This window comes from Schistocerca gregaria, chromosome X, assembly GCF_023897955.1.
Source record: "Schistocerca gregaria isolate iqSchGreg1 chromosome X, iqSchGreg1.2, whole genome shotgun sequence".
Classification (NCBI taxonomy): domain Eukaryota; kingdom Metazoa; phylum Arthropoda; class Insecta; order Orthoptera; family Acrididae; genus Schistocerca; species Schistocerca gregaria.
The window spans coordinates 603,630,101-603,648,287 of NC_064931.1; the positions used below are offsets into that span (position 1 = coordinate 603,630,101).

Sequence of the window (18,187 nt, forward strand, 5' to 3'; positions counted from 1 at the left end):
CTCTGCAAATGGGCATTATAAGGTTCACTGTGGCATGTAGTCACTGAGAGAACTTTCCTTTCCATTCGCTGTTTGAGGGTGCGAAAGGCTGGGGGTAGTTCTCCGACACAGAGGCTCGAGCAAAGTGCTCAGCAATCACATTTGTGTCAGTAGATACTACGCCATTGATGTTTAATGCCAGGTTCACCTGTTGGGGTGTGGAACCCAAAAATCTGTCTGATCTTCGTCCAGAGTTGGGAAGGTGATGTATGGCACATAATGGTCACCACATACCTCTCCCAACACCCTGTTTCCGTCATTTTATAAGCTCGCGAACGCGGGAATGGAGTCCCTTAAAGGCTATTAGGTGCTCTAGGGAAGTGTGCCGCTTATGTAACTGCAGAGCTCGCCAATGCTCTGTAATTGCCTGACTGACTTCTGGCGACCACCGAGGGACTGTATTTCAGCGGGAGCACCCTAAAGAACGGCGAATCGTGTTTTCCACTGCAGAAACGATCATTGTAGTGACCTGCTCAACAACAACATCGATGGCACCATATGGTGGAGATTCAGCGGTGACAGCAGAGATGGAGGCCTCCCAGTATGCCTTGTTTAAAGCCCACCTGGGTAGGTGTCCATGGGCATTACGCCAGGGGATTGACGGGAAGATGGGGAAGTGGTCACCAGCATTGTCATGTGCTCTCCAGTGGATAGATGGGAGAAGACCAGGACGACAAACCGAGGGGTCAATGGCCAAATATGTGCCATGTGCCACACTGAAATGTGTGGGGGCACCTGTATTTAAGAGGCAGAGGTCGAGGTCGAGGTCGAGTTGCGACAATAAATTTTCGACTTCCCTACCTACATCTACATGATTACTTTGCAATTCACATTTAAGTGCTTGGCAGAGGCCAGTAAGCATGGTGCCACCCCACAACGGATTATGCGCGTTAAAATATCTCAGAAATAGGAAAGGTTAAGGGAGGTGATCAATCAGTGCAGCCAATACGTTCAGGGGTATTGCACCGTCTGGAGGAAGACATACATTGCAGACAGTTATTTCCTGTGTCGTGCTTATCCTGACAGCCACAGCTTCAAGAGGCGTTTGAAGGGGCACAGGTTCACTGCATACAGAGTTCAGGACCTAAGCATAAGCTCCACCTGACACTATTATAGTCACTATGGTTCCCTTATAAGCATGGAGGGCAGGGGTCTGCATTGCCGGGAACCAGGTTTCCAGTAGGGAAATGCAGAAAGCAGGTGTAAAGGCTAACAGTTGCCGTAGCTCAGCCAGGTGGTGGAAAAAACCGAAGCAATTCCACTGGAGGGTTATGTAATCGTGAAACTGGGAAGGCCTGAAACACTCAATGAGGCAGTCTACCCCTCAGGGTCACCTGCTGCCACCAGATGAGTACCTGTGTGATCAACATCCATTGTGCCTGAGGGCCCAGCGAGATCTAGGTCCACAGCGGACACCAGAATCTCCACCTCATCCTCACACACAGAGCTCGTTGGAAATGGTGATGTGGGTGCCACCGCAGTGCCTTAGTTCGAAGGGGTCCTTTTCTTTTTAGGTTTTTCTTGCTGCTCCTTAGGTTTGTCCAGCTGGAAGGGCTTCATGAATTCAGTCTCAGGGAGGCCCTATGATCAGCTACCTGTGGTTGCTTCAGCCACTGGCGGGTGTCAACTTTGCCACTGGTAGGAATGGAGTGAACCAAGCGATCCCTTCCTGGCGAGAGGAGCCAAAGAAGTCTTATGCTACTCCGGCTCAGAAGTTGGGATTGGGACTGACATCCCTGGTGGTTGGGGGGAGGGGGAGGGGTGACTGGGTGGCAGGAGTAGGTTGAGCAGGAGCAACAGGGAGGGAAGTACCTCCTACCATCAAGTCGGCAGGTGGAGTCTGATGGGACCGAGAGCCACAGTGGAACGGAAGATGGTAGAATCATTGTCATAGTGGCAGCGAAGGTTGACGTCATATACACAGGATGTAGCCTCTCATTGTTTTCTCTTGGCCTCAGTGTAGGTCAGTCAATCCAGGGTCTTGTATTCAATTATTTTTCTTTCTTTCTGGAGAATCCTACAGTCTGGCTAGCAAGTCAAATGGTGCTCTGCGCGGTTGACACAGATGGGAGGTGGGGCACAGGGAGTATTGGGATGTGAAGGACGTCCAAAATCCTGACAGGTGACACGAAGTACAGCGAGAAGACATATCGCCAAACTTCCAGCACTTAAAGCACCACATTGGGGGAGTGATATATGGCTTTACATCACAGGGGCAGACCATCACCTTGACGTTCTAGGGTAAAGTGTCACCCTCAAAATCCAAGATGAAGGCATCTGTGACAACCTGATTATCCCTTGGACTCCGGTGGACACGCAGGACAAAATGGACACCCCCACTCTAAATTGGAGTGCAGCTCATCGTCAGACTGCAAAAGAAGGTCCCTCTGAAATATGATACCCTGGACCATATTTATGATCTTATGGGGCATGATGGAAACAGAAACATCCTCCAGCTTGTCACAGGCAAGTAGTGCCAATGACTGGGCAGAGGATGCTATTTTGATCATGACCGACCCTAACTGTATTTTGGACAAGCCCTCCACCTCTCCATACTTATCCTCTAAATGCTCCACAAAAAACTGAGGTTTCATTGACACGAAAGTTTCCCCATCAGCTCTCGTACATACGAGGTATCAGGGTGAATATGCTTCACTGCCATCCTTAGCTTGGCATTCCTCTCATGGTGTGTCGGAGGGGGGGGGGGGGGGGGGGGGTGCAATTTCATATTTCTTAACTTTGAAGTTAGACCTTGACTGCTTTGAGGCTGCTGGTGTTTGACCACCAGCAAGAGATGACGTACTACACTTCATGGCAAGTCATCCGCCCTTATGCCACCCACTCTGATCAGGGGCCCTCCCCATGGGCACCACCCAGCCGCAGCAAAGGCCACCTGGTAGGATGCCCATTGCTGGGAGTCTTGATGCCCCAGGGTGACTGGCATCTAATACTCCTTGGCATACATGGAGAGTTAACGGCACAGACATCAGCAGAGCGATCCTTGTGTGGTCAGGGGGCTACAACCAACAGGTTACATGGCGGCCTCACCACAATGGACTGGCTACAGCACTGGATATCAGCCGCAAATGAGCTAAAAAGTCCATTACCATCAACAGTGCAGAAAGCACGATACTGCACAGAGCACGGAGGAAAATGCAGCAAGGAGGGTGACCTCGCCCGACAGCTGGAGAATGAGCGGAAGAGCAAATCCACGTCGATGAAGGACGTGAGATGTAACGGTGCATGATGGACAATGTGCACCTTCCCCAATTGGCTCGCTCCTTGGAAATATTTTGAAAAAAATGGAGCTCGAACCTTACAGGGGACCATCACATAAAGGCCGAAACTTGTGAGACTCCTTTTAGTTGCCTCTAACAACAGGCAGGAATACCTTGGGCCTATTCTAATCCCTGGACCCACAGGGGAGAATTTCTTTAGTTTTGATCAGGAGTTCATAATGAGTAAATTACAGCCTGGTCTAACTCCACACGTCACTGGAAACATTCTGCTGTTTAAAATCTGCTTTCAAAATCTATATATTACCATTACATAATCTGTGTGAAACTATCCAATGTATCCAGGACTCTTCCATATATACAGTCTTCTTTCACAATTCTTAAACAAATTCTTAGCAATGATTAAATTATATTCTGTGCAAAATTCTTCCAGATGCCTTCCCCTATCCTTTTCCTCTAGTCCATGTTCTCCTGATATTTTTCCTTCTGATCCTTTATGTACTAGTCACCCATCACAATAAATTTTCATCTCCCTTAAACATCTGAATAATTTCTTTTATCTCCTCATACATTTTTAATCTCTTTACTCTTCATCATCTGCAGAGCTGTAGGCACACTCACTTGCAATAATATAATGGGTGTTGGCTTCGTTTCTACCTTGGATCGAATAATGCATTCAATATGTTGTTCATAGTAAACTCATCCATATTCCTATTTTTTATTCTTTATTATATTTACTACTGAATCATCCACATTTTATGTTATGTTGATAACCCTGTGCTCACTTAACCAGAAGTTCTGTTCTTCCTGCCACCACACTTCTTTAGCTGCCACTATATCTAACTTCAAACTATCCTCTTATCTACTTACAACCCCCCCCCCCCCCCTTTTTACCCAAATGAAAACATTCTCGGGTAGCCCCTACCCAGGGATACAAATTGGGGACTATTTTACCTCCAGAAGATTTTATCCAAGACATTTCTGTAATCATTAAACCACATAGTAGAATATCATGTACTTGGGAAATGTAATTGCTGTAGTTTCTCTCAGCTTTCAGCCATTCACAGTAACAACACATGAATGCAATGCTACCTAAAGTTACAGAAGGCCAATTCAGTCCATCCTTCAGACTGTAGCTCATGCAACTACAGAAAAGGCTGCCATTCCTCATCAGGAACTACATGTTTGTCTGGCCTCTTCACAGATACTCCTCCATTGTGTTTGCACTTACAGTACTGCTTTCTGTATCACATGCAAGCCACCCCACATGAGCAATGGGATTAAGATAGTCAAATAAGACATTTTATGTTACAAAAAATGTGTTCAAATGTTTGTGAATTCTGAAGGGACCAAACTGCTGAGGTCAATTGCCCCTAAACTTACACACTACTTAAACTAACTAATGCTAAGAAAAAACCACACACATACACATACACACACACACACACACACACACACACACACACACACACAGCCAACGGCCAAGGGAGGACTTGAACCTCTGGTGGTAGAGGCCACACAGCCTGTATGTTACAGTCAAAGTTATGGAAAAAAAGGCTAATGTTGTCCTACGAAGCAGATGAATTAACTATCAGTGACAAACAATGAATACATCTACATATATACTCCTCAAGCCACTCTACAGTGAGTGGTGTGGGTTACTTTTCAATATTGGCATTTTTTGCCCTGATAACAGTGAATTGAATTACAGATGGCTATCTGAAGTCCTTACCAGCAACCACATCAGGAACAACTGAAGCAGGGATGATACACTTGCTCAAATTCGAAAACACTCTTACATACCAATATTTGACTTAGATTGTATTAAAACTGTGGGATGGTTGGTTGGTCAACTGAGTAAGGGACTAACAAGTGAGGTCACCCATCCCTCAATCAAGGGCTCATTCATTTGGAATAAGTGACATCCAAAAGGGATGTGCTCACATGAGGAAAGTACGTAGATGTTGTAAAAGTGAGGCTGTGACTGCAATACTTATGCCAGAAAAGAAAAGCGATTCACTGAAAACTGAAAGTATATGAATTGAATCGGTCTACTAGTTAGTGCAGAAAAGTGGTCTCCTAGGACTGAGCTGTGCTGAGAGAAACCAGTTTTACATCTCACCCCTGCCAACTACATTATGGACAAAAACAGCTACAGAGTAAAGAATGTCTTCTCGGCAAGAGATCCAGAACAGTACAGCCAACAGGCTAAAATGGTAATGGATATCAGTTGGACCATCAAGAATAAAACAAAATGAGAGAAATAGTTAAGGCTGTGCATAGGTGTCCCCTAGGGTTCTGAAAGTGAAGGGGGCAGCCCTCCCACAGCTGTCTAACTCCCAATCCATCACAGGCAAAGTGTTAAAGAGAACAGCATCCACTAAGCAACAGTATGTTACACCTAGGATGGGAAAAATGGTGTGGCAGGAGAGGCAAGTCTCCTAAAAGGAATTAAAACAGAGGAAAGGAGGGATGATACAGACAGCAGGCAAGGAGACATGGTCGAGCGTTCCCCTGATCCATCATCTGACAGGAGACGACCCCAACCCCAATCACTCCATCTCAAAGGTAGTTTAAAACATTATATCTGAAAATAAAAACCAAAACATTATATCTGAGAACAAAAACCACTATCATGAAGCAAATGAAGAGCCAGTTGCAGTGCCCGTCAGTTGTCCACCAACATGAGAGGCAAAGAATATGGAACATTATGTTCAGCACAGTGAGCCTGGAGGAGGAGTAATTCCACCAGGATATAAGCAACTGTCACAACCACATTGTGGGGGTGGTATCTTACATAAAATAAAACTAGGAGCTAGTCTGTTATACTGATGCAGAGGTGACATACAGTAGTGGATTCTTTCCAGGAGGAGGAGTGCCATGCAGCAGTAGTCTCCTTGGTAGCGCAGAGGTTATAAAAGGGTAAAGTAGCCCACCAGATGATGATCCATTCAAAATCAAGCAGAAGCCTTAGTGGCACCTGCAAATCTATATTTGGGCTCATCAAAGAAAATCTCTTCTCTAGCCAAATGGTCAGCCAGTTCATTCTCTGGGATACCCACATGACTTGGGACCCAGAGAAAAGCAACCAAGCAGACAGTATCACTGAGTTTAAAGAGAAGGTTATGTACAGCAGATCAGTAACATCCATCACTTAGCTGCAGACTGCTGATTGGGTCATTACATACTAAAGCGCAGTCAAGGGTGGCTCATTTAACAGAGCAGAGGTATCTGCTAATGGCCATCACCTCCACCGTAAAAGCACTGCACGCTGACTGGTGTTCCTGACCAACAGGAGGTATAAAAAGATAACCTGTCCTATCCATGGTTTTACAGCCAACAGCGTTACTCCTGGAGAACTGAAAGCACCAGATGCCGAAAGGTCATGGAGAAAACAGACTCTAGTCCTAATTCATGGCCTTGGTGCCAACCAAGGGGACGGGGCGGGCGATTGGTTGCAAGATAACACAGGGAGTACATTCTAACAAGATAACACAGGGAGTACATTCTAAGGAGAAAAGTCAGAGGGCTGCGAGATGTATACCAACTGGTAATCCCACATGAGAGCAGCTATCAGGGAGTCAACACCCCTCATATATAAAAAGAATAGGTAAATGTTGGATATTAGGAAATTGTTGAATGGTGATTGCATAGGTGAGCAAGATACTATTGGAAACGAAGAGAGAAAATCTCTGCTTCAGTAAGGACACTGTCTACAAGAGTAGTCTGGAAGACGCCAGTGGCCAGTTGAACTCCACAATGATGGACCTGATCTAACAATTTCAAAGTTGAAGATGCAGCCGAGCTATAAACCTGACAAACATAGTCCAAGTTGAACTAGACTAGCACCCAATAGATATGAAGGCGACTAGCAAAATCCACGCCCCAAGAGGCCTAGTCAAGGAAGCAGACAGCACTAAGCTTTCGCATGTAGCTAAGTCAGCTTCTTGGCAAACAGGAGTCCAAAAATTCAAGACTAGGCAAGAACATCCAAGCACTGAGTTCCCAAGTGGCATTCTGGGTCGGAGTGGACTATGGTACAATGACAAACACACACAAGCTGCATTTTTGCATGATAGAACTGGAAACCACGCAAAAGTGTCCATGCAGAGACCCATCCAATGGTGTCAGTATTCAGCAAAGGCTACACAGTGGGAGCTGTACCAAACCTACATCTCATCTACATCTACGTGATTACTCTGCTATTCACAATAAAGTGCCTGGCAAAGGGTTCAATGAACCACCTTCAAGCTGTGTCCCTACCATTCAACTCTCTAAAGATGCACAGGAAAAACATGCACTTAAATTTTTCTGTGCGAGCCCAAATTGTGTTGAATTCTCTCTATGTAGGTGGGTGGCAACAGAATGTTTTTCGCAATTGGAGGAGAAAACTGATGATTGAAATTTCATGAGAAGGTCCTGTCGCAACGAAAAACGCCTTTGTTTTAATGATTGCCACTCCAATTCAATTATTATGTCTTAGGCACTATCTCCCCTATTTCTTGATAATACAAAACGAGCTGCCCTTCTTTGTACTTTTTCAATGTCATCCGTCAGTCCCACCTGCAGAAGTCATTGTCACTCAGTGCGGGGGTGACCAGTGGCTCATAAAGGTCCCTAATCCTTTGAAGGCGATGAGGAATAATGTGAAACTCAGCACGGAGCCTTATGGGATGCTGTGATCTTGGACCCATAGACAACTGAGTTAAGTACCAACTCGAATTCATAGTCTGTGGGATAAAAACTGACAAATAAAAATTGGTAGGGAGCCTCAAGAGCCCCAGTCATGAAGAGTAAGTAAAATGCAATCGTGCCAGGTGGTGTCACATGCCTTATGGTCAAAAACAAGACTGCACTGAGGAGTTCGTGCTTAGAAAAAGCTTATTGGGTAGCCGTTTCCCTTCTGGAAACATCATTGATAGGGAGACAAAGGGCCCCAAGATTCGAGAACCCAGCATAATCCTTGGCCAACCACCATTTCAAGCAGTGTGCAGAGCATGTGAGGCTAATTAGCAAGTAACAGTCGATGGATGCTAGGTTTTTGCCTGGCTTAAGAATTGGTGCAATGATACACCCTCATAATTGCGAAGCAAAAACACTGTTGAGCCAAATACCATTTAAGACAATCTGGAAATGGAGCTGTTGAGTAACAGTCAGGTGTTGTATCTTCTGATTCTGAATGGACTCAGGCCCAGGTCGATATAATCAGGCGAGTGGTCAAGAGCATGAAACTTTTCCCAGGCTGTGAAAGGTTTTTTATATAATTTAGCACATTGAGGGACAAAGAAAACGGGAATGTCTTCTATTCGTCACTTGCATGTCCAACATAAGACTAAGGGCACCAATGTTATTGCAAAGTGGGTTGCAAAATGTTCAGCCAAGGTGTCAGTACATGGACCTTCAAGAAGAAGAGGCCTAGTACAGCTGTGAATCTCTGGTGGCCCAGAAGACTATGGAATTTGGCCCACATCTGGTACAAAGTGGCATACATTCCCAAGAAGGACACACAGCACTCTCAGCATTGGTTCTCGCTGTGTTTAATTATCAAGAAGTCACTGAAAAGTGAGAAGGCTGTTGTGTGAAGTTGTTACTTGAAACACTGCAGAGCTCTGCAGTGATCCTGAACAGCTATTGTAATGTCTTTGGTCCACCATAGCACCGTCCAGTAATGTCAGGGACTTGTAGAAACGGAACAGCAGATCAGTGGCTTAGACACCCGCATCAAGACACCTTGCACAGCCTTGTCGGAGCAATCTGACAAAGATGAGATGAAGGTACTAGCAGCAGCATACAACTGCCAGTTGGCTCTTTGAAGCACCCAATGTGGTGGTAGTTCTGTCTGGTATTGGCAAGGAAGTGACAAGACAACCATAAAGTGGTCACTGTAACAAAGATCTTGTAGTGACCAGTATAGCAAAGACATTACATGGGGGGTGGGGGGGGAGGTCATTTAATCCAACAGCTGAAGTACGCAGGAGTGCCATCCTTGAGGAGACACAGAAGCTGGACAAATAGTAGGTCCTACCAGACAAAGTGGTACTCCCCTACACAGGGTGGTGCACAATGAAATCCCCAAGTGGGAAAAGGAGGAGAAGTTGTTGGATTAATGTCATCAAATAAATTTAAGTAAGTGGCCTGCCTGGAGGCAAGTAAACATTGCAAATGGTGATCTGTGAGATTGTTTGCACGCACACCCCCACAGCTTCCAACATAGTATGAGTGTAATCCAGTTACTAACATCATCTGTGCAAACTCCTATAAGGACGCCTCCAGATACCCTCTCAGGGCCAGCATGGGTCCAACAGAGTGTACGATGCGTGCAGATCGTTGGGTACTGGTCATCGGCATGATGTGTTTTTTGTAGAGCAATACAAATTGCACAAGAGGAGAAAATAATGTGTTGCAGTTCTGGCTGGTGACAGTAATATCCATTTAAGTTCCCCTGAATGATCATGTCACGGATGATCAAGTTAGATGAGAAGGTCACAAGAGGAACAGTCATGCCCCAGGATCACTGCCCAGCAGGCATCGATGTGGATAGAGTCACATCAATGAGCATCGGTTCCAAATTTGATGGCACACATCAACACATACTCCGCAATCCATTTACAGCACTTTGCAAAGGGTATCTCGTACCACTACTTGTTATTTTCTGTCCTGCTCCACTCACAAATAGAATGAGGGGAAAAACGACTGTATATATGCCTCCATATGAGCCCTAATTTCTCGTCTCTTATCTTCATGGTCCTTACATGCAGTGTATCTTGGAGGCAACATAATCATTCTGCAGTCAGCTTCAAATACCAGTTCTCTAAAGTAAGGGCATAGAGGGAGGTGCGGGGGAGGGTATCGGGCACCTCCAGGGTTACCAGTACTGGTTGGTGTCAGGCCACTATCTGAGGGTGTTCAGGTAGAGGGATCCTGAGAGGAGCCCTGTCACCAATAGACACCAGAGAAGGAAGTTGTTCCTCCAGCTAAGTCTGGGAAGTGGTTCCTGAAGATGGTGCCGAAGAACTGGCTTGGACAATTTTGAGGTAGTGAGAATGATAGCTGTGACTTTCGCTTAATTAGTCATCACATCAACAAGAAGTAGCCAGTCATACTTTTTCCATTACAAAGTGAACAAAATGTGGTCAATAAATTTATATTCATGAATTTTATTTTATTTGTTCAAGACTGGCAAACCACTGAATATGGAGGATGGTGTTCCACCCAACTGCAACACAAAGTGGTTGCTTGTGGGGACTACCTTTGTAAAGTGATCATCTATAGTTACGGTATTTTGGGTCCATTGTACAACATGATGACATATGACCAAAGCATAAGAATCTGAAGTACCTCTTTGGTGGTGGGACTTAAGATTTCACCTCACACCTAGTCACCATTACTAACCTTTTCTAGCAGGTAATTTCCTTCAAAGGCTAAAATGAAAGTGCCTCTATCTGTTTGATTATCCTCAGGATCTTCTTGGATGCATCGCATTCATTGATTGATTGATTGAGAGGGGTTATGGGACCAAACAGTGAAGTCATCAGTCCCACAATTCCAAAGTGAGTCACAGAAGAAAGAGAGTCTGCTAAAAGTGGACGCATCCAGTCATGGGATTCAAATTAGAACATTAAACACACAAAGTAAAGGCATAAAAGGTGAGACCAAATCTAAAAACTGGAAAAAAGGGAGGGGTGGGGGTGGGGGGAGGGGACCATGGAGTCACAGTCCGAGAAGACTGTTTGGCTGCATCAGACAAAATGTATGCTCCACCAATCGAGATAAGCCCATAGGTTCTCATCCGTTTGCAGAGTAAGATCTCTGTGGAAGATGATTCCTTGGAGCATATTCAACATTTTATGTGGCACAATGCTCACTAGTATGTCACTCACACATTCACATTGCTGAAGAGCTGTAGATTGTGCAGCAGAGGACGAGTTAATCAACAGCAATCCATTATGCTTTATTCCCAAAGACTCAACTTCTCCAAATTTCCAATCCGTCCCACAAAAAAATAATGGTTTGGTCACAGTAAAAATATTTCCATCAGTTCAAGTACATTAAGAATTAAATAAATTGTTTTGCTTCCAAGTGTCTGGGTTGTCCCTATTCCCAGAGGGTCACCAAGGTAAAGAATACAGAAGGGCTGGAACTATCTGCATTGATATTTCTACACCTGTCTGATGATATGGCCAGATATGAATGGCCGTTGTTTTGGTGTAGTTTAATATGTTTCATGGGCAAAAAAATATGCTGATGCCACCTTACTCCTATCACAAGCTCTCCCACTGCAGCAAAGGCCATTTAGTGCAACAATCATTGCTGGGAGTCCTTATGCCCCAGGAAGATGGACATCTACTCCTTGGCATGAAGGGTGAGCTAGCACCTCAGGCACAAGCAGTGTGATTCCTATGTTATCAGGCGGCTCAACCAAAAAGGCAGGATTGGCTTTCTTGGTGGCCTTGAAATGCGTATAAAAGCCTACACAGGTATTGTGCACAGATGATCTTAAATGTTGCACACGGTAGGCACTATTTAAGGTGGTGGTTAGAAGTCAGTCCACACTACACAAAAATTTGTAAAATGTGGGTCAAACACAGACGGGAAACAAAAATTACTTGGAATAGCCAGGTCGACATCAAAGGTTGTCATTATGAGAAAGAGAGTAAGAGAAAGGAGGAGAGTCAGAAATGACAGATTGTAGCGCAAGAAACTAAGTGGGTGCTGCAATAGCTTGGGCCCCCATGGTCACCACAGACACAGAACGTGTTTGAACTATATATTCTCTGAAGAAAACTTTACTCTCGCCATGCTTTTAAATGTAAATATAATTTACGTTTGTTTCAGTTGTTCATACTGTATTAACTTGAAAGTAAATACTATTATTATGTCATGAACATTTTTACAAAATTTAAGCTTCGCCTGCTTTTCTTAAATGTATAAAACAGTTCTCTTTTTTTGTCCAAATTTCAGAAATTTCACTGTTTCTAAATGTGTATTCTGTGTTTTATCATTATTAATTTATGATGCCTAATCTCAAATGCAACATGGACAGAAACTATTAATGAATAATCAAAACAGTCATAAATGAACAATACATTTTCCTATTTTGACTGTAGTGGTTGGTGATCACATATTCATGGTTGGGTTTCCATACAAAATACGTGTCTCACCTTGGCCCAAAGTGAAAACTAGATTACACAGGGTAATGCACAAGTGCACTTACATTCAAGGCTGGACTGAATGTCTTAATGACTTACCTGTACAGTAACTTCTGACTGCATGGAAAATTCTTGGAAATTTGTTCCAGTCACCCATTATTACACAGTCCTTTTCCTTCATTTTTACAAAAGACAGTGTAGAAAATAGTAGATCACTGTTTAGCAGTTTTGATCTTACATCAGTTTAGTGAAACTTAAATGTCTGTCATTTTATACATTATTAACTAATGTATACCTCAACATTTACTATTATGACTGCTGCAGCCTTTCAGTTTCTCTTTTTGTGCTCAGAATCTTTGCTTCATTACACAAAAATCCTCATTTTATCAACCTGCATCAAAAATAAGTTTAATACTTTATATGTCATCCTATAATCACTGGCCCAATTTGATTAACACAAAACAATATACAGTATGTTAATCCCAAGTATCTGAAAACTGTTCTTAGCCTGTTTTAATCGGCAATGTTTGATGACAGACAATCTACTACTTTCTGAATAATTTTTAAAGCAGCTGTTTCCCTGTAGCCTTGCTTATCTTTAACATAGTCAAATCAAAGCTTTTCCAAAACAAGAAAAAATTCCCACTCCCATATCAACCACCCAACAAATGTTCAAGATGAATATTCCAAGAACAATTTAATTTAGAATATAATATCTAATTGTTTTATAAGTTCCATTAAACTGCTCAAATAGAATTGTCTTTATAATAACATACGACACTTTTTCAGAACTTTATACCCTTCAAGTACTTAAGTACCAATGATAACCAGATGGCCTTACTATTACTGCTAACCATCTTAACTTGTTCATACCATCATTATATAATGGAAGCTGTTCTCTTAAGATGACCTTCACTTACCAGGAGGATGATGTGACACTTGCTCTGCTATATATGTAACTGTTATTTCATTGCATGAGTTGTCTGTTGTCTGTTTTTCATCTACTGGGAGCACAAGCCGCCATGAGCATCTGAATATTTCACCAATAATTGGATTATACGGCTTCTTTGCAACAGGGCTTCTACGGCCCATATGAAATGAAGTTAAGTACCACTCCAAAACAGCAAGCATTCTTGCTTCTGGAGTATCTGCATCAGGAATCCTACAAAATGGCAAGCAAGTATTATCAGATATGTTAATTGGAACAAATGTTGTGACAAAATCACTGTCATGTAAGTATTTAAATATAATGAAACATATCCAATAGAGTAATTTGGTATCGAAGCACTGATGTAAAGTAAGCTTTGTGTTTGTGTCTTTAAACTTATATTTCATGTGGTTTTGCATGTAATCAATAGAATTACAAGAACACAACTGATTATTTCTTTAGATTTTGAACTGTTCCTGAGATACGAGACTGCGGTATCATGGGAATGTGTTCTTCTTCACAACAACAAATGGTTAACAAAAGAGCTCATAACTCATGGCAAAGGAAATGAGGAGGAGGTGAGAAGAATTTCTGTCTCCATTCTCACCAATGGCCTGTTTTGTTTGAATGAATTAATGAATGAATGAATAAATAAATAATTCAACATTCTGTTAACAATGAGGTCATTAGAGTGAGTGTAGGCCTGGACATGGCAAAGATGAGAAAGAAAATCTTTCCCTTTTCACAGGAACTATCTCACTATTTACCTTATTTTTCCTGAAATGATATTTATACTCAAGTTGTTATTTTTTTATCTGTGGTGTTAGAAAATAGAGCCACATTTACCTCTATTTATTTATTTACTTATTTATCTCAGAAAAAGTTGATAAATATTTTTTCTTAAAGAAACTCTGTTGTATCTCCTCACCACATACTTTCTCCAACAGGTGGCTGTTGCTCTATGATGAAAAAAAGTCATGTGGAGCAAGACATAATAAACAGTACGAGTGTAAGAAATGTAGAGACTTGTAACAGACAGGAAATGTTAAGACACATTTAAAATGGCAGATGTGCTCTTATGATGAATTCACATTCATCATTGTCTTCTCTACATAATATTCATCACAAACACTATTTCAGAATAGTATTTCACCTTAGCACCAATAGTATCCTTAGCAAATCACAGTTAGGTGTACACCAACCAGATTTTACAAGCATTAAATCATGAAATGCACCAGTTGGTATTTTCTGCGACCTCTCTACGACAGTTGACTATGCAAAACACAGTATTCTCCTAGATAAATTAACATTCTATGGATAATGTCATATCTAACCAAAAGAAAGCACAAAGTTGTGCTAAGTGATTGAAGCAATACAGTCCGGAGACATAATTCTGACTGGGGAAAAATCATGTATGGAGTTCCCCAAGGTTCACTCTTAAGTCCACTACTGTTCCTCATATATGTAAATGATCTTCCATCTAGTATACAACAAGCAGAATTAATTCTTCTTGCAGATAACACTAGTATTGCAATGAATCCAAGCATACATACAGAAACAGAAGAAATGGTAAACAAGGTTCTTAAAAGTATCACTGACTGGTTTTTTGTGAATGGTCTCCCCCTCAATCTTAAAAAGACCCAACATATCCAGTTCTGCACATCTAGAGGTTCTACACCAATGATATGTTTAACAAATGGTGAGGAAATAATAAACACAGTGCAAACTTCAAAATTCTTAGGAGTCCATATTGACGAGAATTTAAATTGAAGAAACACATTCTGGAACTCCAAAAACAACTCATTTCAGCCACATTTACACCTAGAATCATTGCAAATCTTAGGGACAGACAAATCAGTAAGTTGTGATATTTACCATGTTTTTGTTCAATAATGTCATAAGGAATAATGTTCCAGGGTAACTCATCTCTAAGGCAAAGTCTTCATTGAGCAAAAAAGTTCTGTGAGAATAATATGTGGTGCTCACCCACAGTCACCTTGTAGACATCTGTTTAAGGAGTTGGCCATTGTCACTACTGCTTCACAGTATATTTTCTCACTCCTGTAGTTTGTTGTAAATAATCCACTACAGTTCAAGAGGAACAATGAGGTATGTAATTACAATACCAGAAGGGAAAATGGCATTTATTACTCCACATTACGGTTGTCCTTAGCACTAAAAGCAGGAGCACAATGTCACAACAAAAATATTTGATTATTTACCCACTGATATAAAATATCTGACAGGCAGCAAAGAATTATTTGATAACAAACTGGGAAAACTTCTCCTTGACAACTCCTCCTATTCTGTAGGAGAATTTCTGTTATTGTAATGTGTAAAAAGTGCTGGGTAAGAATTATTAACTCACATCTGTGCATCTTTCTTATCCTTTTTATGAAAAAGAAAAAAAAAAAAAGAAAAATGTACACATTGTAACTGTCTGCACAAATTAATTTGTGATGTGATGTATGACAACTCATTCCAGATCATTACAATGTATCACACAAAATGGCACATAGAACCTGTTACTAACTAACTGACCTATAAAATTAGATCATTGTACAACAAATAGTTCAGGTGATACGAAGTCAAAAACACCAAGGCGTGTGAAAAATGCTTCATAATGCATGACAGCTTAATTTATTACTTCTTTTACCAATAACTTTACTCCCAACACACTTCGCAGACAGTATCCACATATGCTACTGTATACACCTGCAAAATTATATCATCATACAACACAGTTGTACAATGATATAAGATAAGATGCCATAAACATTGAGCTATGTGAAAACAAAACTGTAGGGTGAAATGTGCAAGAGATACAGGTGAAATATGTATACAAATATGCATGAAGTATGTCAAATATATGTGATGTGCATTCATGGGTAAAGCTGTATGTAAAAGCTCCTCCGAAATCCTTGGACAAATTCAACCAAACTCGATACACATGTTACTTACTACTATTAAGAAATACTGTTGGAGTAAGATCTACAAACCACCTATTAGGGTGGTGGTGCAGGTCAGAGAAAGGTGAGAGACAACGAGACGAAGAAACAGAGAAGGAAGGAAGAGGTATACTAATAGAAGATCAGAATAAATGCATACCCTGGGTTGGGTTGTGTGGGGGAGGAAACCAGACAGTGAGGTCATCGGTATCATCAGATTAGGGAAAGAAGTCGGCCATGCCCTTTTCAAAGGAACCATCGCGGCATTTGCCTGGAGCAATTTAGGGAAATCACAGAAAACCTAAATCAGGATGGCCAGACACGGGATTGAACCGTCGTCCTCCCGAATGCGAATCCAGTGCGCTAGCCACTGCTCCACCTCGCTCAACATACCCAGGCAATGCCAGGTACTCACCTAGTAATTTACAATCATAAGGTTGGTAGCCTTCACATATAATCACTAAATAATAAATTAACAGATCATTTGGTATCTATAAATTGCCAGTCTTCGATCAACAATTACAGATAAAGTTTTAAATTAACTTTACCTGTGTGCAGGATGACAGGGATTCAGTGAAATTCTGATATGAAATAGCCAGAATGTAAAATGTTTAATTTAAAAATTTCAATGATGTAATGCAAGTTTACAGTTCTTCATATTTCTGGTTGTAATTAACAGACGACAATTAAATTGCACCTAAATTCATACAAAACTCTACAAACAAAGAACACAATATTTTTATAGTGCCAACAGCCTAACCGTACATGAAAACCCAGAGAGTTATATGCTAAAGGATTTGTTAGTGACACATATGAAACAAAAAGTAATACATGAATCTTTTACATACAGTAATAAGTAACACAATTCCCTGCAAAGAGGTGGGAAAAATGTTCCAAAATATGATAGTCAACAACCATTACTCTCAACAAACATTTAATGTTAAATGTTTTACCTTACAAATTCAGCTGTGTGCCCCATGCAGTCAGCAAACATTTCAAGAAGGGAACGCCGTTCTAAGATGAAAGTGGGGAGAACTACTCGTGTTAGGTCCATTCCGAGTTTCAGCTGCGACAACAAATGCAAAATAACAGATTTGTGTTCTTCAGTGTCATCTTGATCACCATCACTTAGATCTTCATTATCAGTAACTTCATCATCTGGATTATAATCATCTGAAATAGTTAAAGAAATAACCACTAAAACAGAAAATTTAGTGTGACATGAAATCACTATGAGATATAATAAATACCATTTTATGAAATTACGATTACCTTACACATATGCATTTAATTTCTGCCGAGATTCAAAAATTACAGTGAAAATATGAAACATTGTGGCGTTGAACACAGGAATCTCATTTTTCATGTGATTTTACCAATAAAAATAATCCTTGATCTCATTCACATACACATTCAAGGCTCAGTAAAACAAATGTCTTTTACAGATAATTAATTTTATATGCTAGTGTTAGACAAGGCATCCAATAAGGAACATAAGGTTCAACTAATTAAACAAAATGCAGAATACATGTTTCTTGTAACATTCAGAAACCTATCTCAAAGAAATGAAAGTGGTTCAGCAGCCTTGCTGAGGAGTCATGCTTTAACACATATAAGCAAGTTGTCTTTGTAGCCAGTTGTATCTCAGCAATGAGAGTTCTGAAAATTGTTGGAAGTAACTGCTTGTTGTTCTCATTTCATTGGAGTTTGTGTTTTGTGTTAATTCAGAAGAAGAAATACCCCATGCCTGTGTACACAGCACAAATTCTTTTGTTGTATCTGTAGAGAGCTAACCCTGAAACAGCAGAACAGAAACTTAATTATCTTGTAATAGAGTGCTACAAACTTTATTTTGGATGTAAAGTTGGTGACCATGACAAGAACTGA

At 41.4% G+C, this 18,187-nt stretch overlaps 1 protein-coding gene across 14 annotated transcripts in view; it reads right to left on the reverse strand.

Annotated features, from left to right (window-relative positions):
* LOC126297783 (oxysterol-binding protein-related protein 11-like) overlaps positions 1 to 18,187 on the reverse strand; it is a 181,463-nt gene that overhangs the window by 70,737 nt on the left and 92,539 nt on the right. For all 14 annotated transcript variants that reach the window (XM_049988973.1, XM_049988968.1, XM_049988974.1 and 11 more), the window contains 2 exons: positions 17,254 to 17,473; positions 13,345 to 13,586 (listed from right to left, as the gene is read on the reverse strand). In XM_049988973.1, the coding sequence (XP_049844930.1) occupies positions 13,345 to 13,586; positions 17,254 to 17,473 (462 nt within the window). The remainder of the gene's footprint in view (positions 1 to 13,344; positions 13,587 to 17,253; positions 17,474 to 18,187) is intronic.